Here is a 26,512-nt window from a genome sequence, read left to right as displayed (position 1 = left end):
CACCTCCTTGTCTATGGATTTGAAAGTATGATGTATGTAGGTTGCGTTAGCTGCTGTGCTAGTTGTCTTGTTGCACACCTGCACGCTGTGCCACGTATAAGCTTTCGTGGTAACACGGCGGAGTTGCAAGACCAATTTACTAAAACATTGCTAATGCAGTAATGCAGACAAGATGGAAAGCCATTATTTTCCGTAAAAGGTATGCGCATCTCCACTCGCTATTTTTTTACCATTGCACAGTCCCTGAGTTTTTCTAAGTCGTCGAGAGTGCAGCTTTTCTTAAGCCAAAATTTTGTCTTCACACTATCAGCTCTTGAATTCTGTCCTTTTCTTACTGACACAATCGGTATGTGGCGCTAGATATGAAGCGTCAACACGCTCTGGCGGAGACGCGGTCATAAATGTCACAGTTTTTCAGATACTAAGTGTGTTTATTTTCGAGTAGCTAACAGACTCACAAAAAGATGAAACCGATGCTGCATTGTAAATTCGTCCAGAATCGTATAGATGAGTTGGCGAAATAAGTTATAATTGTTGAGGTACACAGTTTATGTGCAAAGGTCGTTCAAAATTTGTCTCTCTCTCTCAGTACGTAACATTCAGAGTAGTTTCGATTTATTGTCAGTGATTGCTTTTTGACTTTAACAAACCGTAGGACGGGAGGCACTAGTGAGCACCAAACAGTACCAAATGGTGCGTTTCTGAATGACTTATGTCATCGCAAGTAGCAACAATAGTAAACATAAACAATGGTATACATTCATCACATTCAATGCTGCTATGTGAGGTTTTTCTACCTTCTTTCATTACTAGCAAAATTATTGCGCATAAAGTTTTGAATAAATCATATATATTAGTTCCTGCCAGTGAGGTTATGAGTTCACTTTCAACTTTTTTGTCGGTTGTATTAGCCTCAGACAGGAGTGACGTCATGAACGCTCCAGGTTAGCCGAGAGCGCTAATGCGCTGCTTCCTGGACTCGGGTAGGCGCTTTGGGTCCGGATCGAATCCGCCCGGCGTATTACCGACGTCGGCCGGTGTGCCGGCCAGCCTGGATGTGGCTTTTAGGCGGTTTCCCCCATCCTGCTAGGTGAATACCGAGCTGATCCCCACGTTCCGCCTCAGTTACACGACTCGCAGACATCTGACCACGTTCGCACTATTCCATGGATTACACTACACGCAGACAGCTGGATACACTAAGTATGTCCCATGGGGTACTGGGTGGTGGCAGGAAGGGCATCCGGTCACCCCTTATAACGAACTTTGCCAAATCCGTTCCTAACCGTGCCGACCCTGCGAAACTGTGGGACAAGGCACTAGCAAACGAAAAAAGAAAGAAGAAGGAGTGACGTCATGGAATAGCAGTGTAGAGCTTGAGCCTGTGGCACGGCGCGGCACGCACCTGCAGTTTGCTGACGGCGTCGATGTTGGGCAGCAGGTAGGTGGAGATCATGAGCGCGAAGATGTGCACCGCCACCAGCACCGTGGTGCACACCGAGAACATGACGAACAGCCACTCAGGCACCTTGGTCGGCTCGTTGATCTGCAGCTCCACCATCGCCACCTGTGGCCCCAAAACAGACACGTCTCTAGAAAAACGCTAGGCTCCAGCATGAACAAATTTTATTCTGTGTCCCACTATATAAGAGAGACGTCTGTGTCACACGTCAGTTTTCCGTGGAAACATAGCGCTGCAGTTATTCAAGCACAGGGTGACTCAAAAGAAGGAGCAAATTTCAAAATTTCTCAAAAACAGATACACTACTGGCCATTAAAATTGCTACAGACGCGAAATCTAACCGACAGGAAGAAGATGCTGTGATATGCAAGTGATTAGCTACTCAGAGCATTCACACACAAGGTTGGCGCCGGAGGCGACACCTACAACGTGCTGACGTGAGGAAAGTTTCCAACCGATTTCTCATACACAAACAGCAGTTGACCGCCGTTGCCTGGTGAAACGTTGTTGTGATGCCTCGCGTAAGGAGGAGAAATGCGTACCATCACGTTTCCGACTTTGATAAAGGTCGGATTGTAGTCAATCGCGATTGCGGTTTATCGTATCGCGACATTGCTGCTCGCGTTGGTCGAGATCCGATGACTGTTAGCAGAATATGGAATCGGTGGGTTCAGGAGGGTAATACGGAACGCCGTGCTGGATCCCAACGGCCTCGTATCACTAGCAGTCGAGATGACAGGCATATTATCCGCATGGCAGTAACGGTTCGTGCAGCCACGTCTCGATCCCTGAGGCAACAGATGGGGACGTTTGCAAGACAACAACCATCTGCACGAACCGTTCGACGACGTTTGCAGCAGCATGGACTATCATCTCGGAGACTATGGCTGCGGTTACCCTTGAAGCTGCATCACAGACAGGAGCGCCTGCGATGGTGTACTCAACGACGAACCTGGGTAGGTGCACGAATGGCAAAACGTACTTTTTTTCGGATGAATCAGGTTCTGTTTACAGCATCATGATGGTCGCATCCCTGTTTGGCGACATCGCGGTGAACGCACATTGGAAGCGTGTATCCGTCATCGCCATACTGGCGTATCACATGGCGTGATGGTATGGGGTGCCATTGGTTACACGTTTCGGTCACCTCTTGTTCGCACTGACGGCACTTTGAACAGTGGACGTTACATTTCATATGTGTTACGTCCCGTGGCTCTACCCTTCATTCGATCCGTGCGAAACCCTACATTTCAGCACGATAATACACGACCGCACGTTGCAGGTTCTGTTCAGATGGCTCTGAGCACTACGGGACTTAACATCTATGGTCATCCGTCCCCTAGAACTTAGAACTACTTAAATCTAACTAACCTAAGGACAACACACAACACCCAGCCATCACGAGGCAGAGAAAATCCCTGACCCCGCCGGGAATCGAACCCGGGAATCCGGGCGCGGGAAGCGAGAACGCTACCGCACGACCACGAGATGCGGGCAACAGGTTCTGTACGGGCCTTTCTGGATACAGAAAATGTTCGACTGCTGCCCTAGCCACCACATTCTCCAGATCTCTCACCGATTGAAAACGTCTGGTCAATGGTGGCCGAGCAACTGGCTCGTCACAATAGGCCAGTCACTACTGTTGATGAACTGTGGTATCGTGTTGAATCTGCATGGGCAGCTGTACCTGTACACGCCATCCAAGCTCTGTTTGACTCAATGCCCAGGCGTATCAAGGCTGTTGTTACGGCGAGAGGTGGTTGTTGTGGCTACTGATTTCTCAGGATCTACGCAACCAAACTGCGTGAAAATGTAATCACATGTCAGTTCTAGTATAATATATTTGTCCAATGAATACCCGTTTAACATCTGCATTTCTTCTTGGTGTAGCAGTTTTAATGGCCAGTAGTGTATGTAGTCAGTGTTTACACCATATGTTAAATGAAATTTGAAATTTGTGGTAAGGTCTTTTGGTACCAAACTGCTGAGATCATCGGTCCCTAAGCTTACGCACTATGTAATCTGACTTAAACTAACTTATACTAAGTGTAACACACACACCGATGCTCGAGGGAGGAATCGAACCACCGACGTGGGGAGCAACGCGGCCCGTGAGAAGGCGCCTTAGACCGCGCGGTCACCCCGCGCGGCCTATGTTAAATGACAGACATCAGAACCGTAGCTTACTTCTCGCCACACACGAGTCAGTTCGCCTCTAGTTATCGATGGCACTGTTTCAGCAATTCGACATCGCAGGTCTTGGGAACCCTCATGTATAAAAATCAGAGGGAGTAACTTCTGGAGACGTGGGAGGCCACCGACGATGAAACTCGTCATTTGTTTCTCCTCTTCCAGTCAGTTGTCATGAAACGCTCTTATTCGGGAACCGACGGGCGTGTGGAGAAGCGCAGTGTTGTCTTGCAGGAAGTTGAGGTTACGTGAATCACTTTTGATGTTGGGCAAATAGCCATTTTTTCTAACATGTCTAGATGTGAGATTTCTGTAACAGTGTTCTCAGTTAAAGAAGTGTTCCATAAACTTTGTTTCCAAGAACAGCACAGAAGGCATTATTCCTCGGCGTGTCTCTTTCTTGTTGAACCGTCCTCATAGGATTTTCAATTGCCCAAAATTTAACATTACGGCGATCAACATTATCAGAAAGATGAAAAGCGGATTCATCGTGAAAAAAAATTCATCTTCCAGAAACAATGTTCTTTTCCACATTCTGTAGAGTTGCAGTGCAAAATTTGTACCTTTTGGTTAGATCGTCAGGATACAATGCTTGCAATATCTGCAGTTTGTACGGCGTGTTTCAGAACTCGCCATACTGTTGGTTGAGAGATTTTCAGTTCGTTGTCTGTTCATATTGTGGATTTCATAGGGCCCCTTTCGTAAGCTGCGCGGATCGACATTTCATTCCGAACATCATTGATGGCCAGAGCTTTTCTGTTTGCAGACGTAACCATTTTCTACGATTTTTCTATGCCAGTCATGTACCTGATCATAACGAGGTGGCTTTTGTGGAATTGTTGGTGAAATGCCAATTGCGCTTTAACTGTGGGCTTGATTTTGCTTGATGGTGTCTGCCCATCCTATAAAAACGAACAACGGTGCCAGTGCGATTCTGAACTGAACCTCTACGCGGAATATTCAAAACTTCCAACTTTCCTGTGTCCAGGAGGGCTGGAGTTGTATTTCTATCTTTTGAGGTTTGTGAGCGGCGTTCCTTGAAATAAGCTCCTTATTTTTGAATAAACCTTAATTTTTTAAAAAATCCTTCGTTTAAAAGGCGAAAATTTTCAAAATCTTACGTTAAGATTTATAGCTTTCTGTATGTGAGATACCAGTGTACTTGTGTAGCGGAATGAGAAATGTAAAGTTGACTCAAGTAACACTCTGTTGTAGCCGGCCGTTGTGGCCGAGCGGTTCTAGGCACTTCAGTCTGGAACTGCGCGACCGTTACGGTCTCAGGTTCGAATCCTGTCGCGGGCATGGATGTGTGTGATGTCCTTAGGTTAGTTAGGTTTAAGTAGTTCTAAGTACTAGGGGACTGATCACCTCAAATGTTAAGTCCCATAGTGCTCAGAGCCATTTGAACCATTTTTTTAAACAATATGTTGTGGCGCCATTAGCGGCGGAACAGCACAGCAGAGGTTTTGTTTGTCTGGTAGGCGGGCTGTTGTTTCAATTAATAAAGAAACAGTGTTGGCTGTTTGTCAGTACATCGTTTTCTTCGAGGCAATCCATAAGTGAACGCGACAATGCTCAGCTAATGTGCAACACCAGAAGATCCTCAAGAAGAATCGAGGAGTGGGGTTGGAACGTCGATCGTCTAAGACGGAAGTGTAAGAGGAACGTGACATGGCCTGACGACCTTGAGGATTTCACGTTCAACGACAAAAGGCCACGGAAGCACGCAGGTGTAGGCGGCTCACAGGTTGACCGAAAACAACACCTCTGCGGAAGAGACGCGGCAGTTGATTGGGTAACGGGCCGGTGGTCGGCGCGCTGGGACTGCGGCAGCGGCTGCCGTGAGGTCACGGGGGCGCGAGCAAACGGCGGCGGTCGCTCCGCGCTCGCCCGCCGTTCCCATCCCACGGCGCTAGCCGGGATACTGTATGCAGCTGCTACTAGCTGCCGGCAGCACGCTGCCGTGCGCCTGATTGCTCCGCGCAACGTGTCATTTCACAAGTGAATGTCGCAGCCAGAGGCGCGGGAGCTCGCCGCTTCCCACAGGCACCCAAAATTAAAGTGTTCGCCTCTGGTTCCCAAAGCAGAGATACCAAGTTTTCTTGAAAACTGGTTATTTGGCGGAAACAGAAGAGCAGGATGGAACAGTGTTAGCCCACGTCGGTTTCACTTCTCACATTAAATTGCCAAGGAGATGGGAGGAATGGTTGCTCTACGTGATTTCTTTCAACGGCTTCTACATCTACATCTACATCTACATCTCCATGATTGCAATTCACATTTAAGTGCTCGGCACAGGGTTCATCGAACCACAATCATACTATCTCTCTACCATTCCACTCCCGAACAGCGCGCAAGGAAAACGAACACCTAAACCTTTCTGTTCGAGCTATGATTTCTCTTATTTTATTTTGATGATCATTCCTACCTATGTAGCTTGGGCTCAACAAAATATTTTCGCATTTGGAAGAGAATGTTGCTGACTGAAATTTCGTAAATAGATCTCGCCGCGACGTAAAACGTCTTTGCTTTAATGACTTCCATCCCAACTCGCGTATCATATCTGCCACACTCTCTCCCCTATTACGTGATAATACAAAACGAGCTGCCCTTCTTTGCACCCTCTCGATGTCCTCCGTCAATCCCACCTGGTAAGGATCCCACACCGCGCAGCAATATTCTAACAGAGGACGAACGAGTGTAGTGTAAGCTGTCTCTTTAGTGGACTTGTTGCATCTTCTAAGTGTCCTGCCAATGAAACGCAACCTTTGGCTCGCCTTCCCGACAATATTATCTATGTGGTCCTTCCAACTGAAGTTGTTCGTAATTTTAACACCCAGGTACTTAGTTGAATTGACAGCCTTGAGAATTGTACTATTTATCGAGTAATCGAATTCCAACGGATTTCTTTTAGAACTCATGTGGATCATCTCACACTTTTCGTTATTTAGCGTCAACTGCCACCTGACACACCATACAGCAATCTTTTCTAAATAGCATTGCAACTGATACTGGTCTTCGGATGACTTTACTAGACGGTAAATTACAGCATCATCCGCGAACAACCTAAGAGAACTGCTCAGATTGTCACCCAGGTCATTTATATAGATCAGGAACAGCAGAGGTCCCTGGGTAACACCTGATATCACTTCAGTTTTACTCGATGATTTGCCGTCTGTTACTGTGAACTGCAACCTTCCTGACAGGAAATCACGAATCCAGTCGCACAACTGAGACGATACCCCATAGGCCCGCAGCTTGATTAGAAGTCGCTTGCGAGGAACAGTGTCAAAAGCTTTCCGGAAATCCAGAAACACGGAATCAACCTGAGATCCCCTATCGATAGCGGCCATTACTTCGTGCGAATAAAGAGCTAGCTGCGTTGCACAAGAACGATGTTTTCTGAAACCATACTGATTACGTATCAATAGATCCTTCCCTTCAAGGTGATTCATAATGTTTGATTACAGTATATGCTCCAAAACCCTACTGCAAACCGACGTCAATAATATAGGTCCGTAGTTCGATTGATTACTCCTACTACCCTTCTTAAACACTGGTGCGACCTGCGCAAAAGAACGATTACCACAATGCTCCATGGAAAAAGTTACAGTATGTTATATTTCAAGCTAAAATTTATGAAAAGTAATAACTTTATAAAGTATTTTAGCTTCGGCGGTATAACCGATAAACACTTGCTCTGAAAGTATAGTAAAAATTATTAAGACGCTTACGGATAGTCAACGGAAGACACCTGCCTGCCGTGTCTCCTGTTTGTGCCTTAGTGATGCGCCTTGTCGTTCAGTAAACTGGTTGTGAGTACCCGATGCACAGTAAATTGCCATCAGGAAGCGTACGTTGAAAAATAGGGCGCATTGTTTTATGAATTCCGTGTCTCTTCAGAGACGGATTTTCATTACATCAGAACTACACTACTGGCCATTAAAATTGCTACACCACGAAAATTACGTGTGCTACAGACGCGAAATTTAACCGACAGGAAGAAGATGCTGTGATATGCAAATGATTAGCTTTTCACAGCATTCACAGAAGGTTGGACCGGTGGCGACACCTACAACGTGCTGACATGAGGAAAGCTTCCAACCGATTTCTCATACACAAACAGAAGTTGACGGACGTTGCCTGGTGAAACGTTGTTGTGATGCCTCGTGTAAGGAGGAGAAGAGCCTACCGTCATGGTTCCGACTTTGATAAAAGTCGGATTGTAACCTATCGCGATAGCGGTTTATCGTATCGCGACATTGCTGCTCGCGTTGGCCGAGATCCAATGACTGTTAGCAGAATATGCAATCGGTGGGTCCAGTAGGGTAATATGGAACGCCGTGCAGGATCCCAATGGCCTTGTATCACTAGCAGTCGAGATGACAGGCATCTTATCCGCATGGCAGAAACGGATCGTGCAGCCACGTCTCGATCCCTGAGACAATAGATGGGGACGTTTGCAAGACAACAACCACCTGCACGAACAGTTCGACGACGTTTGCAGCAGCATGGACTGTCAGCTCGGAGACTATGGCTGCGGTTTCCCTTGACGCTGCATCAGAGACAGGAGACCCTGCGATGGTGTACTCAAAGACGAACCTGGGTGCACGAATGGCAAAACGTCATTTTTTCGGATAAATCCAGATTCTGTTTACAGCACCATGATGGCCGCGTCCGTATCCGGCGACATCGTGGTGAACGCACATTGGAAGCGTGAATTCGTCATCGCCATACTGACGTATCACCCAGCGTGATGGTATGGGATGCCATTGGTTACACGTCTCGGTCACCTCTTGTTGGCATTGACAGTACTTTGAATAGTGGGCGTTACATTTCAGATGTGTTACGACCCGCGGCTCTACCCTTCATTCGATCCCTGCGAAACCCTACATTTCAGCAGGATAATGCACGAAGGCATGTTGCAGGTCCTGTACGGGCCTTTCTGGATACAGAAAATGTTCGACTGCTGCCCTGGCCAGCACATTCTTCAGATCTCTCACCAACTGAAAATGTCTAGTCGATGGTAGCCGAGCAACTGGCTCGTCACAATACGCCAGTCACTATTCTTGATCAACTGTGGTATCGTGTTGAAGCTGCATGTGCAGCTGTACCTGTACACGCCATCCAAGCTCTGTTTGACTCAATGCCCAGACGTATCAAGGCCGTTATTAGGGCCAGAGGTGGTTGTTGTGGGTACTGATTTCTCAGGATCTATGTACCCAAATTCCGTGAAAATGTAATCACATGCCAGTTCTAATATAATATATTTGTCCAATGAATACCCGTTTATCATTTGCATTTCTGCTTGGTGTAGCGATTTTAATGGCTAGTAGTATATATGGTTATCTGCACAGACGGTAGGATTTGTCATGGGGAATGTAGAAGCATTTTGTAGATTGGAGAATAACACACAAATGTAGGATAAATGAATGAAGTAATGGCACGCCATTACTGGCCTTGATATCCCGTCTCTGGTTGTTTGACCACCTGATGGAAGTCTTCCTATTTGAAGGCCACATCGGCGACATACGCTTCCTTGTGATGAAGATGAGACGAAATGATTAGGACACGCAAACATCCACTCCCTGAACGGAGAAAATTCCCTGGATCCCGGGATCTAGAGGCAGCGAATGCAAATACTAGACCACCGTCTGTGCTCCACTGTAGATAATTACTCGTATTAAGCCAGGTGCTGCCGAGAGAATTACGAGGAGGGCGTGCTGAAAACTACTGGGTAGAATGTTACGTGTGAAAACTATTAAAACTTTTAAAATAAAACAAACGTTATTAACATCCTACATCTTCATACTTCATGTCTACTTTTTTATTTCTCAACATATTGCCGCTGGCGACGAACACATTTTCCCTACGAGAGACTAGTTTGTCGATATCGTCACTGTAGAATGTTTGACTTTGTTGTCGGTGCCACAACTTCACTTCAGCTTGCACCACTTGATCACTATCAAAGTGGAGTTCTCGAAGGTCTTCTTTAAGAAAGAGATGAAAATCGGATGGTGCCAAGATGGACCGTATGGGTGGCGATCGACGATCTACGACAGCGAGTCGGATTGCTAGAGATGTCGCAGCGCTTGTGTGTGGTCTGGCACTGTTATGATGAAGGCGAGAGCACTCAATGTGTGAACAAAATCTTCGGTTACAAACTCTATTACAGTATATGAAGACAGTAACTGTTCTCGAAAGAACAGATACCATTAATGACTGTGGTGCATCTTGTCTAGAATAAATGATAATTAATTGAAACCCTCAGCTGCTGACATGTTGCTGATATTCCTCTATGTGGACAGCTGAAAATGTGTGCCCTGACCGGAACTCGAACCCGGGATCTCCTGCATACATGGCAGACGCTCTATCCATCTGAGCCACAGAGGACGCAGATGAATAGCGCGACTGCAGGGACTTATCGCATGCACGCTTCCCGAGAGACCCACATTCCCAGCTGTCCACGATCTACATACGTAATGTTGCTAATAGATATTTGCCAATCCACTCATTACTCGCGCCCACTAAGTCGGGGCGCACATTTTCAACTGTCCCCATCGAGGTATATCAACAACACTTGTCGGCAGCTGAGGGTTTCGATTATAATTATCATTTATTCTAGAGAAGCTGCACGGTCTTCAAGGATATCTGTTCTTTCGAGAACAGTTATTATCTTCATATATAGTGAAAGGCTACATCTACATCTACATCTACATGACTACTCTGCAATTCACATTTCAGTACTCGGCAGAGGGTTCATCGAACCACAATCATACTATCTCTCTACTATTCCACTCCCGAACAGCGAGCGGGAAAAACGAACACCTAAATCTTTCTGTTCGAGCTCTGATTTCTCTTATTTTATTTTGATGATCATTCCTACCTATGTAGCTTGGGCTCAACAAAATATTTTCGCATTCGGAAGAGAAAGTTGGTGACTGAAATTTCGTAAAAAGATCTCGCCGCGACGAAAAACGTCTATGCTTTAATGACTTCCATCCCAACTCGTGTATCATATCTGCCACACTCTCTCCCCTATAACGCGATAATACAAAACGAGCTGCCCTTTTTTGCACCCTTTCGATGTCCTCCGTCAATCCCACCTGGTAAGGATCCCACACCGCGCAGCAATATTCTAACAGAGGACGAACGAGTGTAGTGTAAGCTGTCTCTTTAGTGGACTTGTTGCATCTTCTAAATGTCCTGCCAATGAAACGCAACCTTTGGCTCGCCTTCCCGACAATATTATCTATGTGGTCCTTCCAACTGAAGTTGTTCGTAATTTTAACACCCAGGTACTTAGTTGCATTGACAGCCTTGAGAATTGTACTATTTATCGAGTAATCGAATTCCAACGGATTTCTTTTAGAACTCATGTGGATCATCTCACACTTTTCGTTATTTAGCGTCAACTGCCACCTGACACACCATACAGCAATCTTTTCTAAATCGCTTTGCAACTGATACTGGTCTTCGGATGACCTTATTAGACGGTAAATTACAGCATCATCTGCGAACAGTCTAAGAGAACTGCTCAGATTGTCACCCAGGTCATTTATATAGATCAGGAACAGTAGAGGTCTCAGGACGCTTCCCTGGGGAACACCTGATATCACTTCAGTTTTACTCGATGATTTTCCGTCTATTACTACGAACTGCGACCTTCCTGATAGGAAATCACGAATCCAGTCGCACAACTACCTGACCATTGACTTCGTCTGTGCGAATGCGCACAGGTTGCCCGAACTCTTACGGGAATCTTCACATTAGTGGGCGCGAGTAATGAGTGGAAGGTGCAAATATCTATAAGGAACATTACGTATGTAGATTGTGGACAGCTGGGAATGTGGGTCTCACGGGAAGAGTGCAAGGGATAAGTCCCTGCAGTCGCGCTGTTCATCTGTGTCCTCTATGGCTCAGACGGACAGAGCGTCTGCCATGTAAGCAGGAGATACCGGGTTCGAGTCCCGGTCGGGGCACTCATTTTCAGCTGTCCCCATAGAGGTATATCAGCAACATGTCAGCAGCTGAGGGCTCCAATTAATTATCTATTACGGTTCGCTGTTTCTCACACACCGACATAGTTACGATACACACCGCCATGTTAAGTGCAACAAATCGGAGCCCTCTAGTGGCAGAGGGTTGCAATTTGCTCGTGAGCCAAGCGAGAAAGTCGACCAAGTAATATGTATGATAGTTAATAACTCAACAGCTACTTAAGCGAGAAAAAAATCACAGGCAGTGGTTTTCAGCACGCCCCCACAAATTAATGAGGCACTGAAAGTGGTGGGCTAGTTTTGTTGTTTGGGCAACGAAACTACTAACGACAGCAGAACATGATATAAAATTTGGGCTTGCAATAGCAAGAAAAGCGTTTCTGAAGATGAAAGATACGTTAACTTTCCGATACAAATTTGAGTATTAGAAAAACTTTTTCTGGAAATATTTGTTTGCAAGTGAAACATTGAAGACAAACAGCGCTGAGAAGAGAAGAACATAAGTTTTTGAAATATAGTGCTACAGAAGAATGTTGAAGATTAGATGAGTAGATTTGATAACAAATGAGGAAGGTTCTGAAAGCAATAGTGAGAAAACTGATTTATGGCACAACTTGACTAAATAACAGACCACGTTGATAGGACACATCCGGAGGCGTGAAGTAATTTTCAGTTTGGTTATGAAGGAAAGTGTGTGTTGTGAAACTTGCAGAGGGAGACCAAGGCCTGAACAGCTCAAGTATGTCGAAATTGCTGTAGATGGAGTAATGCTGATAAGTAAAGACTTTCACAGGATAGACTGATAACAGTTATTAATTAACTTAACAAGCTGCGAAATATCTCTGCTGCCGGTTTCACTGTGGTTTGCCAGGTAGTTCTGTCTTGACATTTAACGTGTTCAAGTCTCGTCTGACGTTATCAAAGATATATGGTCCACGTTCTGGATGCACCTGGTGCATTTTCCTTTGTTTCGGAGCTCCAAGTGCGTGGATAAGCAGCCAAGTTTCCTCACTTTAATTTTTAATGTAGCGTCTGTCTCTCCATACAAATCACAGACGTCATTGTTTGTTAAATTTTCCATTCTACAGCGGTTTTCTCTTGAATTCCTCCAAATTTTCCTAACGAATATACATAGTTTCATTCTTCTGTTTTTGTTAACGTCCAAGTCTCACAACCATATGTTAGATGAGGTATGATAAGAATTTTGAATTTCGTGGTATAAGTTTGCTTTTTGTTATGTCCAGCAGCGCAAAATAACGCATACTTACTCTGTGTATCCTCATATCATTTCTTCTTTGACACTGTCGTCCGCAGTTAACATGATTCCGAGGCAAGTGTACAGATCACGTTTGTATAATTTTTTTCTGTACCAGTGTTTAACATCTGCTGTGACTCTCCGGTGTGAGGACTACACGCACAGCTACAGCTTCGAGGCTGGGATGGCTTTTTTCGTAGCTGTACAGAGAAGCACGGCCGTAATGCCTTCAGCCCGCCCTCTGGATACAGATTGCTATGAAAAGAGGCGTCATGGCGTTCGCAAAACCACACTTCTTTATTTTCGTGCAACACTGTTCCAGAAATAAACTAAAAGGACACTTTTCTTGTGACGTTAATTTTCGCAGCGAGGTCTAAGGCGGTGCAGTCATGGACTGTGCGGCTGGTCCCGGCGGAGGTTCGAGTCCTCCCTCGGGCATCGGTGTGTGGGTTTGTCCTCAGGATAATTTAGGTTAAGTAGTGTGTAAGCTTAGGGACTGATGACCTTAGCAGTTAAGTCCCATAAGATTTCACACACTTTTTTTTCGCAGCTGCTGTATACAGATTACAGTAGTTTATAATAACCATGCCTTTTTCGTGCTACACAACAATATTTTAAATTTTAGTCATGCATCGAGACGCTTTTCGCCTTTTTAACAAGGCATCTTCAGTGGGTGTCCTAGAATATTACGTAATTTTTTCGTTGTCACGTATAGGTTTTTGATCTAAAAATCGTTCATGAACGTTTTATAATATAATGGAAAGGTACTTAAGGATGAAGGTCTGATTCATTATTTGTAAAGGAAGAAGATTTCTCTAATGTGGAAAACCGATTGAAAACTCCAATCTTCCTTGGCCTTCACTGCGATTTCGTAACATATCACTTTTTCAGAACATTTAAGAGAAATGACTCACTGTCCTGCAAGAGGAAAATACGTGAAAATAGTTGGGATAAATAATGAAACAGACCTGCGAACTTTGCAAGAAAATTGTGACATAGAGAAAGCAAAAGCAGAAAAGAAATTTGGGAATTTTTGGTAAGATCTTATGGGACCAAACTGCTGGTGTCATCGGTCCCTGCAGAAAAGAATCTACTACTAAATGGTAAGGTGAATGAACGTTCACATTTATACCAGTTGCTCTAAAAGACAAATATACCAGTAGATGTTCACATATCCCATTCGTCTTCTAAGTATCGACTAAATAAATAAAAAAAAGACACACACGAACAGCATTACATGTTGAATGATCACTGTGATGGCCAAGAGGTTCGAATCCTGCCTCGGGCATGGATGCGTGTGATGTCCTTAGGTTAGTTAGGTTTAAATAGTTCTAAGTTCTAGGGGACTGATGACGTCAGATGTTACAGATGTTAAGTCCCATAGTGCTCAGAGCTATTTGAACCATTTGATCACTGTGAAGAACACGTAAATGCCGCGTACTCATGAGAGACAGCGTTATGAGCAGCTGACAGAATTTAGAAGAGAACTCATTACGGGTTCGTATTTAGCCGGAAGGTCGAATCCTGCAATGTCCATGTTTGTAGGTCTTTCGTAGGTGACAGTTGTCTGATGTTGGACTGTATAGGAACGTGAGGACAGGAATACTCTTTGTCAAGGTTCCCGTGGACCACGTCCGACCACCACACCACAAGGATGACAGCTGCCTTGTGCAACAAACACATCATAACTGCTTCACATCGGCGCCTGCCACCGGGGAACAAGTAATGGACATCCTGCAACATTCTGTGTCGGCCCACACCGTTGATCGAAGACTAACGGCAGCCAGACTAGGTAATTACCGTCCCACACGTAGGCTACCGTTAACGCTGCAACGTGGGCGGCTGCTTTTTGTGGATGACCATGGTTGGGGAGTGTGGTGAAGAGGTCCCATTCTTGCAATGTTTTGGGAGAGGGGAGACATTGGGTGTGACTTCACATTCAAGTAAACTCCGTCCCTAACGGTACTGCCCGACCGCCGTGTCATCCTCAGCGGACAGGCATCACTGGATGCGGATATGGGGGGAGGGGGGGCGTGTGGTCAACACGCCTCTCTGCGGCCGTTATCAGTTTTTTCGACTGGAGCCGCTGCTTCTCAATCAAGTAGCGCCTCAATTGGCCTCAAAAGCGTTGAGTACATCCCGCTTGCCAGCAGCGCTCGGCGGACAGGACGGTCACCCATCCGAGTTCTAGCCAAGTCCGACAGCGCTTAACTTCAGTGATCTGGCGGGAACGGAACAGCTGTTAGCATGAGTGACATAAAAGTAGATATATTAGGTGTTGCGAAACAACTCAAATCACTTAAGAAGGGCAAGTCTTTCGGTCCAGATGGTATACCAATCAGGTTCCTGTCAGACTATGCAGACACAATAGCGCGTTTCTTGGCAATCATGTACAACCGCTCACTTAACGAAAGGCCTGTTCCTGAAGACTGGAAAGTAGCACAGGTCACACCAATATTCAAGAAAGGAAATAGGAGTAACCCATTGAATTACAGACCCATATCACTGACCTCAGTTTGCAGTAGGATTTTGGAGCATATACTGTACTCGAACATTATGAATTACCTTGGAGAAAATGACTTATTGATACATAACCAATACGGATTCAGAAAATATCGTTCTTGTGCAACACAGCTAGCTCTTTATTCCCATGAAGTAATGAGTGCTGTCGACATGGAATCTCAGATCGATTCCATATTCCTAAGTTTTCAGAAGGCTTTTGATACCGTTCCTCACAAGCGACTGTTAATCAAATTGCGTGCACATGGAGTATCGTCTCAAAAGTGTGACTGGATTCGTGATTTCCTCTCAGAGAGGTCACAGTTCGTAGTGATAGACAGTAAGTCATGGAGCAGAACAGATGTGACATCTGGCGTTCCGCGCAAGGTTGGGTCAAAGGCTCTCTGCTGCTTCTGATTTATATAAATGATCTAGGTGATAATCTGAACAGCCCCCTTAGATTGTTTGTAGATGACGCTGTAAATTACCGTCTAGTAAAATCATCAGACGTTCAATTCCAACTACAAAATTATATAGAGAGAATTTCTGTATGGTACAAAAAGTGGCAGTTAGCACTAAACAAAGAAAAGTGCGAGGTCATCCACATGGGTACTAAAAGAAATCCGATAAATTTTTGGTATACGATAAATCGCACAAATCTAAGGGCTGTCAATTCGACTAAATACCTAGGAATTACAATTACGAGCAACTTAAATTGGAAAGACCACATAGGTAATATTGGGGGGAAGGTGAAACAAAGACTGCGCTTTGGTGGCAGAACAATTATAAGATGCGACAAACCCATTAAAGAGACAGCCCACATTATACTTGTCCGTCCTCTGCTGGAGTATTGCTGGGCGGCATCGGATCCTTACCAGGTAGGATTGACGTAGGACACCGAAAAAGTGATAAGAACGGCAGCTCGTTTCGCGTTATCGCTCAACAGCGGTGAGAATGTCACTGACGTGATACGCGAGTTGGGGTTGCAGTCACTGAAACAAAGGCAGTTTTCTTTGCGGCGAGATCTGTTTACGGAATTTCAATCACCAACTTTCTCTTCCGAATGCGTAAATATTTTGTTGACACCAACCTACGTAGGGATAAATTATCATCATAATAAAATAAGAGAAATCGGAGCTCGAACGGAAAGATTTAGGTGTTCCTTTTTCCCACGCGCCATTCGAGAGAAGTGGTATGAAAATGGTTCAATGAACCCTCTGCAAGGTGAACCTGTGTTACCACTGCGGCAAGGCCGCTGGCATGACTTCAGATCGCGGTTGGTATTGACTGAGGGAACTCCCCCAGCAGAGTGGTAAGTTACGGACATCCTGCACCCTATTAACGGTACCACAGTGCTATTTTTCAACAGGCCGGCACATATCTCTGTGAACTGTTTGTATGGTGCTGAAGTACCACTGTGGCTAGCAAGATGCCCGGGTCTATCCCTGATAGAATATGTGGGACCAGCTGCGACGTTCCACTGAGTCCCAGAGTCAGTGACCAAGATATAAAGCAGCATACACCTGTTGTGGACCACCTTGTCTCAGGACAGACTACGAAGGCCATAGGTTTTATGACACTCTGTGGCGGTTTTACGTATCATCAACGTGGACAAATGCAATGAGTATGGATGATATGATACTCTATGGTATTTTGCGGTTTGAATTCACTCTCATATTTAGCAGTTGCATTGATTTGATTTTGTAAATGATACTGACAATATTATGCATATGTATATTGCAATATTCATACTACAACGTCTCCTGGATAATTATTTTGTTCCAATTGCACAAGAACTCCACCTGACGTAGTGTAATAATGTTGACTGTAAGCTGTGTTCATATCACTCAAATTACAGATCGTACATCAGAGACTTTACAATTTTTGGCCTTCGATGGATTTAATTATTCTTAGCAAATTGATCATGAAAAGGAACCACAGAATACCACGCGCACACAACTCTTACATATGCTACCAGAAATATTTTTCTCCGTGATTCGTGCGTAGTTTAATTTTGGGCTCATACATCAGCAATTAAATCTTGTTCAACAATAAATACCATCAGCACTGTTCTTAGAAGATGCAGTCTGATTCGATTATTTTTTTTATAAATAGAGTTCAGTACCCCCGGTGCACTTTTAATTCTTACACATCGGAATATTGTTTGCAGTTTCAAGTAATTTAAATTTGCCGCTGAGATAAAAGTTAAGATGGCGGCCAACAAAATATACAGGATTTCTTTTTTAATTAAGATTTTCCTTTGCTCAATAAATAATTAATCATTTAAACTGATGCCACCAAAAAAATTATTAATACTGTTTTGCAAATTAGTTTAACACAAACCCATGATTTTCAACCAGGAGTACAGACGCAGTTGCTATATAATCGGAACTAATAATGGCTGCGCTTCTTCCAGCTATGATAAAACAATTAATACAAAATTATAATTAAAAGAGGAATAAACTTTTCAGTAATTAATCATAAATAGTTTTGACTCATTTGGCTCTATTTTTTTTACCAGCAAATGAACATAAAACTACAATAATTTTACGTTAAATGTTTTTTATTCAACAGACCTCAAATCGATTCGCGTTTTGCGTCAGCGACGTACATCAGAAGAAGACAACAAAAGGGTAGAAAACAAAAGAAAAGAACGACATAGATTAACAAAGAATCTGAGACACATATTGTCTCTGTTTTACGCAATTATCATCTTTTTAAGAAATATTATTCAGTTACGTAATTTTCCACACGTTCATATTCCACTCGTCACATTATAAGTCGTGGATGTTATAACTCTTTTGAACTGGATCTACGCATGGATCGAGGCAAGAGGAGGTGCGTGTCATTCTGATGAGTGGGATCATATAGCCAAGTTCTTGGTAAATCTGAATCGATTTCACTGAAGTAATATCCCATAACTTCACAACTAGTGAAGTTTCATTTTTTTTCTTCCTCCTCTTCTCGATGCTTAGTGTTTTTTATCAGGACTGTAGTTCTCGCTCCTAAGTTCAGACCAATATTTCTGGGCGGTTACGTTTTAGTTGTGTGGCCAAACCCATCCCAGATTATTCCAGTTGGGAAGCCCTGTGCCCTATTGTCAGATCAGTTGGTATTTGATTGGGAAAGAAAAGAAGTCGATGCTCTTTAATTGGCTGGACCCTCAGACAGCCACTGTATCCCTTGGAGTAAAGAATGAAAAGTAATAAATAAATAAATACAGACGGGACTCACCATGGCGAACCCGGAGAGCAGCTCCGAGGTGGTGGCGGTGGCCTTGAGCTTGGCGCGCGACATGTGGAGTCGGCGCCACGAGAGGCCTTCCGCCGTGATGCCCTCGCCGTCGAACGTCCCACACACTGTGCTCGAGTCCTCTCCGCCGCCGCCTCCCTGCACACACACCACGCAGTCCGCTGTCACGGCCACTCCGACGTGATACGTTTTATGGAAACAATGCTGTTGTATCCACGGACCCAACCAACCAACCAACCAACTCGCGCACGCGCGCCCTAACCGTGACGTGGTTGGCCACAGTTCCTGTCGCGGCCGTCGGCGTCTCAGGGCGTTACCGCCGACGGAAGAGGTCGCGCCATGGATGAGCTCGGGTCCGCAGCGCCCTCTGCCTTTTGGATATAAGGAGGAGCGCTGGCCCCCAGATGGACAGTCTATTGTCGATTGTCTATTGTTAGCTTTTCGTGGAGTTTATAGCGGAGCCATTGCTGTGTGACATTTGCTATTGTATTCGACTAGGCTCAGTACACGGATTAGTCTTGGATATTACTTGGACTTGTATTGCTGGTGCACGTTTCGTCAGAAATAAAGATAAGTTATCTCTTCATTCTAGCTGGCGCAATTCTTGTCACTAATTATTTTTCGACCAACAGACATAGCGCCGGCCGCGGTGGTCTCGCGGTTCTAGGCGCGCAGTCCGGAACCGTGCGACTGCTACGGTCTCAGGTTCGAATCCTGCCTCGGGCATGGATGTGTGTGATGTCCTTAGGTTAGTTAGGTTTAAGTAGTTCTAAGTTCTAGGGGACTAATGACCACAGCAGTTGAGTCCCATAGTGCTCAGAGCCATTTGAACCATTTTTGAACAGACATAGCTACATCCTGGTCAGTACCCATGCTTTGTACAATTTCTGGTGGCTGCCCCAAAAGTACCGCCGAGGACCTTGGGTTTGGGAGCCCACACAAAAAATGATATAGCAACTATTGGGTAATCTGATATCCAACCAAAAGAATGGCGAAAGTTCCACTTAATGCAAGGGTGTTTTGATAATTCTGTCCGCAGCTCGTTGTCGTGTGGTAGCGTTCTCGCTTCCCGCGCCCGGATTCCCGGGTTCCATTCCCGGTGGGGTTAGAGATTTTCTCTGCCTGGTGATGACTGGGTGTTGTGTGATGTCCTAAGGTTAGTTAGGTTTAAGTAGTTCTAAGTTCTGGGACTGATGACCATAGATGTTAAGCCTCATAGTGCTCAGAGCCATTTGAACCATTTTTTTTGATAATTCTGGTAAATTTCCATGAAAAAATTGACCATTTTTGTTGTGCCTTTATGGTTGGTAAGCTTGATTATTCCAAGGATTTCAATAACGTACAACGTGCAGTTCATTGGTGACAGACATTTGAAGTGGTCAGTGTGTCGATTCCGATTGAAAATGAAGATAATCGAGTTTCGTGCTGTTATTTAACATTTTCATTTGAAGGGATAGACTGACGCACAGATCGAAACAGAATTCTACGAAGTTCACGAGAACTCTGCACCATCATTAAAGACCATCTGGATTAATGAATTTCAATGTGGCCGGACAAGCACGGAAGACGAAGCGCTCTCCAGCCGTCCAATTGAGAACGCCACATAGCAAATCACTGGCAAAATCCATGATATGGAAAATCAAGACTACCGAATAAAAATTCTTGAAATCGCTGAGACTGTAGGCATCTCAACTGAGCGAGTTCATACTATCCTGCTCGGAGAATTGGCTATGAAGGAGCTGTGTGCGAAGTGGGTGCCGCCGTTGATCGAAGTCGATCAAAAGCGCATCCGGTACGACATTTCATCACAATATCTGGCGATGTTTAATCACAATCTGCAAGAGTTTTTGGGCCGATTTGTGACTGTTGATGTAACCTGGATCCATGATAACACACCGTAGTCAAAATTTCAGTCAGCACACTGGACAAAGGCTGGTGAAAGTGCACCGAAGAAGGCAAAGACCATTTTGTCAGCTGTTTAGGTGATGACCACTGTTTTTTGGGATTTACAAGGAATAATCCTCATAGATTACTTCCAAAAAGGCAGAACCGTAATATTATACTTCATTGATGGAGCGTTTGAAAGTAGCGTTGGCTGAAAAAAGACCTATGTTGGCAAGCAAAAAGGGCTCTTTCACCGGGAAAATGCATCGTCCCACTCATCATCGATAATAATAGCGAAACTGCAGGAACTGTGCTTTTAAATCGTTCGTTCAAAATAGTTCAAATGGCTCTGAGCACTACGGGATTTAACATCTGAGGTCAGCAGTCCCCTAGAACGTAGAACTACTTAAACCTAACTAACCTAAGGACATCACACACACCCATGCCCGAAGCAGGATTCGAACCTGCGGCCGTAGCGGTCGCGCGGTACCAGGCTGAAGCGCCTAGAACTTCTCGGCCACAGCGGCCGGCCAAATGGTTCGTCTTCCATGGCGTTCACTAGCCTCAAATAACTTCTTGCTGTTCCGTAACTTGAAACTTCGGCTTGCTGGGAAGACATTTTCGTCAAATGAGGGAGTGGTAGTTGCAGCCGTCGAGTATTTTGCAGATTTTGACAGAACCTGTTTTTCAGAAGGATCATTGCACCAAGTGTATATCCGTCAAAGGACACTTTGTGGAGTAGTAGGTTGAGTTATTTACGACAATAACATTTTTTCTCGCATTTTTACCGTACTTAAACAAACCAGCCTCGCAATTCAACCAATGAAACAAGGCAGACTCTTCAGAATGGGGAGAATTCATTTATGGGGCTCCACAAGGCTCAACCTTGGAACCACTATTCTCTCCCACATGCATGAACGACCTGCCGCCTAACGTGCAACAAGAAGGAATTTGTTCTTCTTGTGGACGACACTTTTATTCTAAAGAATCCAAACAAGCCACCAAATTGTGGGACATTGAGTCCTACGTTTCACCCACTGTTCCATCTAGTCCCAGACTCTTTTTTTTACGGGATTGCCGTTGGGTCTTTTATCGGGATAATAGAAGCGATAGGATGACCGAGTGTTCGTCAAACTAGGAATGTAAGGGTGGTGCCATGTAAAGACGACTCTTGTCGCCTAGGAAGGCGTGAGTGTCCACAGCATACTCATCATGACAATCTAACACGGTCGTTCAGTAATTAATACAACACATTTCTTTACTCGGCAAATTTCAGTTGAAATAATGCGGAATTTACTGTGGGGCATCGTGGAATATTCTCGCTTCAGCTCCTATACTTTCATGAAGGTCCGATAAGTGGTGGCGCTATACGTAGCCTTGTAAATGGCGTCTGCAACGGATGTGCGTTCCAAGCAGAGTGCTATCATTGAGTTTCTTTTGGCGGAAAACCAGAGCATCGTAGATATTCATAGGCGCTTGCAGAATGTCTACATAGACTTGGCAGTGAACAAAACACCGGGAGCCGTTGCGCGAGGCGCGTGCATCATTGAAAGAAGGTCGCGCAGACCTGTCCGATCTCCTGTGTGCCAGCGGGCCGCAGACAGCTGTGACTCCTTCAATGTTGGAACGTGTAGACACTCTCATTCGAGCCGATCTACGGATCACAATCACCTCGCTACACAACTGGACGTCTCTGGTAGAACTGACGAACTCGTCCACCAATTGGGGACCTCACCACCTAACGGAAGACCACAAAGAGTAATGAAGGACCATTTATGTGGAACTGCTTGCACGTTACGGGGCTGATCGTGACAGCTTTTTGTCGAACGTCGTCAAAGGTAATGAAACAGGAGCTGATCACTTCCAACCGGAAACAAAACGGCAATCCTTGAAGTGGATCCATACCAATGCCATTACAGCCTTATCACATTAGGATGTGGTGTAGAACATGTACGCATTATCGTATTTTACCTGTTCATTTCCCTGGTTATATGATAGTATTTTGTGCTAAGTAATGCTGTATTGTGTTGAAGGACAGACTGCCCACTAGGTGTACATATTTTTATAGTGTAGATCTGAAGATGGTCATTACTGACTGAAACCGGTCATCGTCAAAGCAATTGATATTGTGATCAAAGAGCGGAATAAAAAACATTTGAAAGTTCAAAAAGCTGCATGGACTCTGGAGGGGTTAAAAATGGTTCAGATGGCTCTGAGCACTATGGGACTTAACTTCTGAGGTCATCAGTCCCCTAGAACTTAGAACTACTTAAACCTAACTAACCTAAGGACATCACACAGATTCATGCCCGAGCCAGGATTCTAACCTGCGACCGTTGCGGTCGCGCGGTTCCAGACTAGATTAGATTAGATTAGATTAGTTTTCGTTCCATAGATCCGTGTTGAGGAGATCCTCGTGGATGTGGAACATGTCACCTTTTTCATTTTTTATTTTTTTTTTAAAGCTGAAATAACAATACTAACAGTATAAATATATACAACACATCATTTGTTTCTATTAAAAAATTCGTCAATGGAGTAGAAGGAGTTGGCTACTAGTAAGTTTTTCAGGCTCCTTTTAAACTGATCTCTATTTGCAACTAAATTTTTTATGTTTGCTGGCAAATTATTGAAGATGAGTGTTCCTGAGTAGTGGACCCCTTTTTGAACTAAAGTAAGTGCTTTTAAGTCCTTGTGCAGATCATTTTTGTTCTTGGTATTGTTTGTATGGACTGAGCTGTTTGTTGGAAAAAGTGATATATTATTTAGGACAAATTTCATTAAGGAGTAAATATACTGAGAGGCAGTAGTTACTATACCCAGTTCTTTGAAGAGGTTTCTACAAGACGTCTGTGAGTTTACTCCACAAATAATACGTATTACATGCTTTTGGACTCTGAAATCTTTTGTTTGACTTGAAGAGTTACCCCAAAATATTATACCATATGACATTATGGAATGAAAGTAGGCAAAATATGCAAGCTTTTTCACTTTTATGTCGCCTATGTCTGCTAACACTCGAATTGCAAATACAGATTTGTTAAGGCGTTTCTACAGTTCTGTTGTGTGCTCCTCCCAACTGAATTTATTATCAAGTTGTAATCCCAGGAATTTAAGACTGTCAACCTCTTTTATCTGCTCTTCTTCGTACTTTATGCATATGCTGGGTGGAAAGCTCTTACAGGTTCTGAATTGCATATAGTGAGTCTTTTCGAAGTTTAATGTCAGTGAGTTGACTTTAAACCATTTATTAATATCCATAAAAATATCATTAGCGTTTCTACAGTTCTGTTGTGTGCCCCTCCCAACTGAATTTATTATCAAGTTGTAATCCCAGGAATTTAAGACTGTCAACCTCTTTTATCTGCTCTTCTTCGTACTTTATGCATATGCTGGGTGGAAAGCTCTTACAGGTTCTGAATTGCATATAGTGAGTCTTTTCGAAGTTTAATGTCAGTGAGTTGGCTTTAAACCATTTATTAATATCCATAAAAATATCATTAGCGTTTCTACAGTTCTGTTGTGTGCCCCTCCCAACTGAATTTATTATCAAGTTGTAATCCCAGGAATTTAAGACTGTCAACCTCTTTTATCTGCTCTTCTTCGTACTTTATGCATATGCTGGGTGGAAAGCTCTTACTGGTTCTGAATTGCATATAGTGAGTCTTTTCGAAGTTTAATGTCAGTGAGTTGGCTTTAAACCATTTATTAATATCCATAAAAATATCATTAGCAGATCTTTCTAGAACTACACTCGACATACTATTTATTGCAATACTTGTGTCATCTGCAAACAAAACGAACTTGGCTTCTGGCAGTGTAACTGATGAGAGATCATTAATGTACACAAGAAAAAGCAATGACCCTAAGATGGATCCTTGTGGGACACCACATGTAATTTCTTCCCATTCTGATGATGACTGATGACTTAATTCACTAGTCCCTTGCACTGACACCCTTTGTTTCCTGTTAAAGAGGTATGACTTGAACCATTTTGCAGCACTGCCCGTGACACCATAGAATTCTAATCTATTTAAAAGGATGTTGTGGTTTACACAATCGAATGCCTTTGACAAATCACAGAAAATACCTGATGCTTGTAACTTGTTATTTAATGAATTAAGTACATTTTCACTGTAGGTGTAAATAGCCTTTTCGATATCAGAACCCTTCAGAAATCCAAACTGTGTTCTTAATAATATGTTATTTGTGGTCAGATGGTTGAGAATCTGCCTGTAGATTACTTTTTCTAAAATTTTTGAGAATGCTGGCAAAAGTGAAATCGGTCTGTAGTTTGATGGCATCTCTTTATCCCCTTTCTTGAATAGAGGCTTAACATCTGCATATTTCAGGCAGTCAGGAAATGTCCCAGTCATAATTAACTGGTTACACAAGTAACTTAGAATTGTACTAAACTCACAAGAACATGCCTGTAGCGCCTAGAACAGCTCGGCCACCCCGGCCGGCCTGGAGGGGTTATTCTGGTGCAACTCGGAAATGTATTGTGCTACCCCTCAGAAAACTGAAGAAACGATTTCAGCGCCTTCGTCGCTACAAAAATGCAAACGAACTTCTCCTTCTACGTGACAACACTACGCCTCACACAAGTCTGTACACCTGAGGGGAGCTCACAAAACTTCTGGACTGCTCTTCCTCACCCACCCTACAGTTCGGACCGCGCAAGTACCGACTTCCGTCTCTTTGGCTCAATGAAGGATGCACTCCGCGGGAACCAGAACGTGGATGATTTGGGGGGGGGGGGGGGTGTTTATCAATGCTGCAAGACATTGGCTCCGACGTCGACCAGTAGAGTGATACCACGCAGGCGTAAAATTCCTCCCAGTACGGTGGCGTATGGCCGTCGCATTGAACAGAAATCATGTTTAAAAATAGGGTTTTGTAACCAAAACAGTGGGAAATAATACGGTACACCGGAATCTTGAATAAAACCAACCTGCTTTCAGACAAAAACGTATTGCATTGCTTATTGAATGCCCCTTGTACTTCGTCCCACACACAGCTCGCGAAATGACTGCACCGAGAAAACAGAGTTAATACAGAGGGATTTCCCGAATTATTCATCCCAAGTTCCGTTCGCAAATGGAACAGGGAAGGGCGGAAACGATGGCGGTACGAGAAGTATCCTCTGCCACAGGCCGTAAGGTAGCTTGCGGAGCGTAGATGCAGGTGTATATGTAGTCATTGTTGTCACTGTAAAAGCAAGTAATCCACCATGAGGCTGTGTGTGCGCGCGCGCGCATGTGTGTGTGTGTGTGTGTGTGTGTGTGTGTGTGTGTGTGTGTGTGTGTGTGTGCAGAATGTTATCTAATGTGGTACAAATCAAACCACTTGATACCGAATGTTGCAAATAGAGGAAAGATTCTATTCGCTATCACAAGAAAGTATTTTGCCATTATTTTACAGAAATATCTTACGGATGCACACTTTATTACCATGTAAAATGCCCTCTGCCACACACTGTTGGGTGGCTTGGGGAGTATAAATGTAGATGTAGATGTAATTGTAAGATAGGGCAGCTTCTCATTTTCGTTTGGGCGAAAACAATACGTCAAGGGCCCCGAGTCAATAAGCGGTAATGTGCATTTTGTAAGGCAATTGCGCAATTTTGTTGATCTCGTCTGCTAAGAACATGACACTTGGTAACCATTCAGAAATGCGCTAATATGCGGCTAATTATGGCGGACTGATACCCTTGTGCCAGTTTCAGTTCTGGAGATATATATCTAGACAGAGATCTTTCTAGATTGCATTTTTCTTGTGTAACTGAGCAGTCCAGTCATTGGTGTCCACCGCTCTCAAAGGCATTATCGAGAAATGCGAAAACACATTGCATCATCTCCTCCACCTGGCGATAACTTGTGTGCTTGTAAGCGTACTAGCAGTTAGAGAAGTGTTTGATACAAAAGGGACGAAAAAAGGTCACATTAACGCCGGGACTGTAGCTAGGTT

General features: G+C 44.2%; 1 protein-coding gene across 1 annotated transcript in view; it reads right to left on the bottom strand.

Moving 5' to 3' along the window:
• LOC126284221 (uncharacterized) overlaps positions 1–26,512 on the bottom strand; it is a 103,430-nt gene that overhangs the window by 5,963 nt on the left and 70,955 nt on the right. The window contains exons 5-6 of the mRNA XM_049982994.1: positions 18,641–18,796; positions 1,406–1,567 (exon numbers count right to left, since the gene is read on the bottom strand). Coding sequence (XP_049838951.1) covers positions 1,406–1,567; positions 18,641–18,796 — 318 coding nt within the window. The remainder of the gene's footprint in view (positions 1–1,405; positions 1,568–18,640; positions 18,797–26,512) is intronic.

The sequence above is a fragment of the Schistocerca gregaria genome, chromosome 8, assembly GCF_023897955.1.
Source record: "Schistocerca gregaria isolate iqSchGreg1 chromosome 8, iqSchGreg1.2, whole genome shotgun sequence".
In the NCBI taxonomy this organism is placed as follows: Eukaryota; Metazoa; Arthropoda; class Insecta; order Orthoptera; family Acrididae; genus Schistocerca; species Schistocerca gregaria.
The sequence above is the reverse complement of the archived record's forward strand: the minus strand, read 5'-3'. Positions and strand labels throughout refer to the sequence as shown.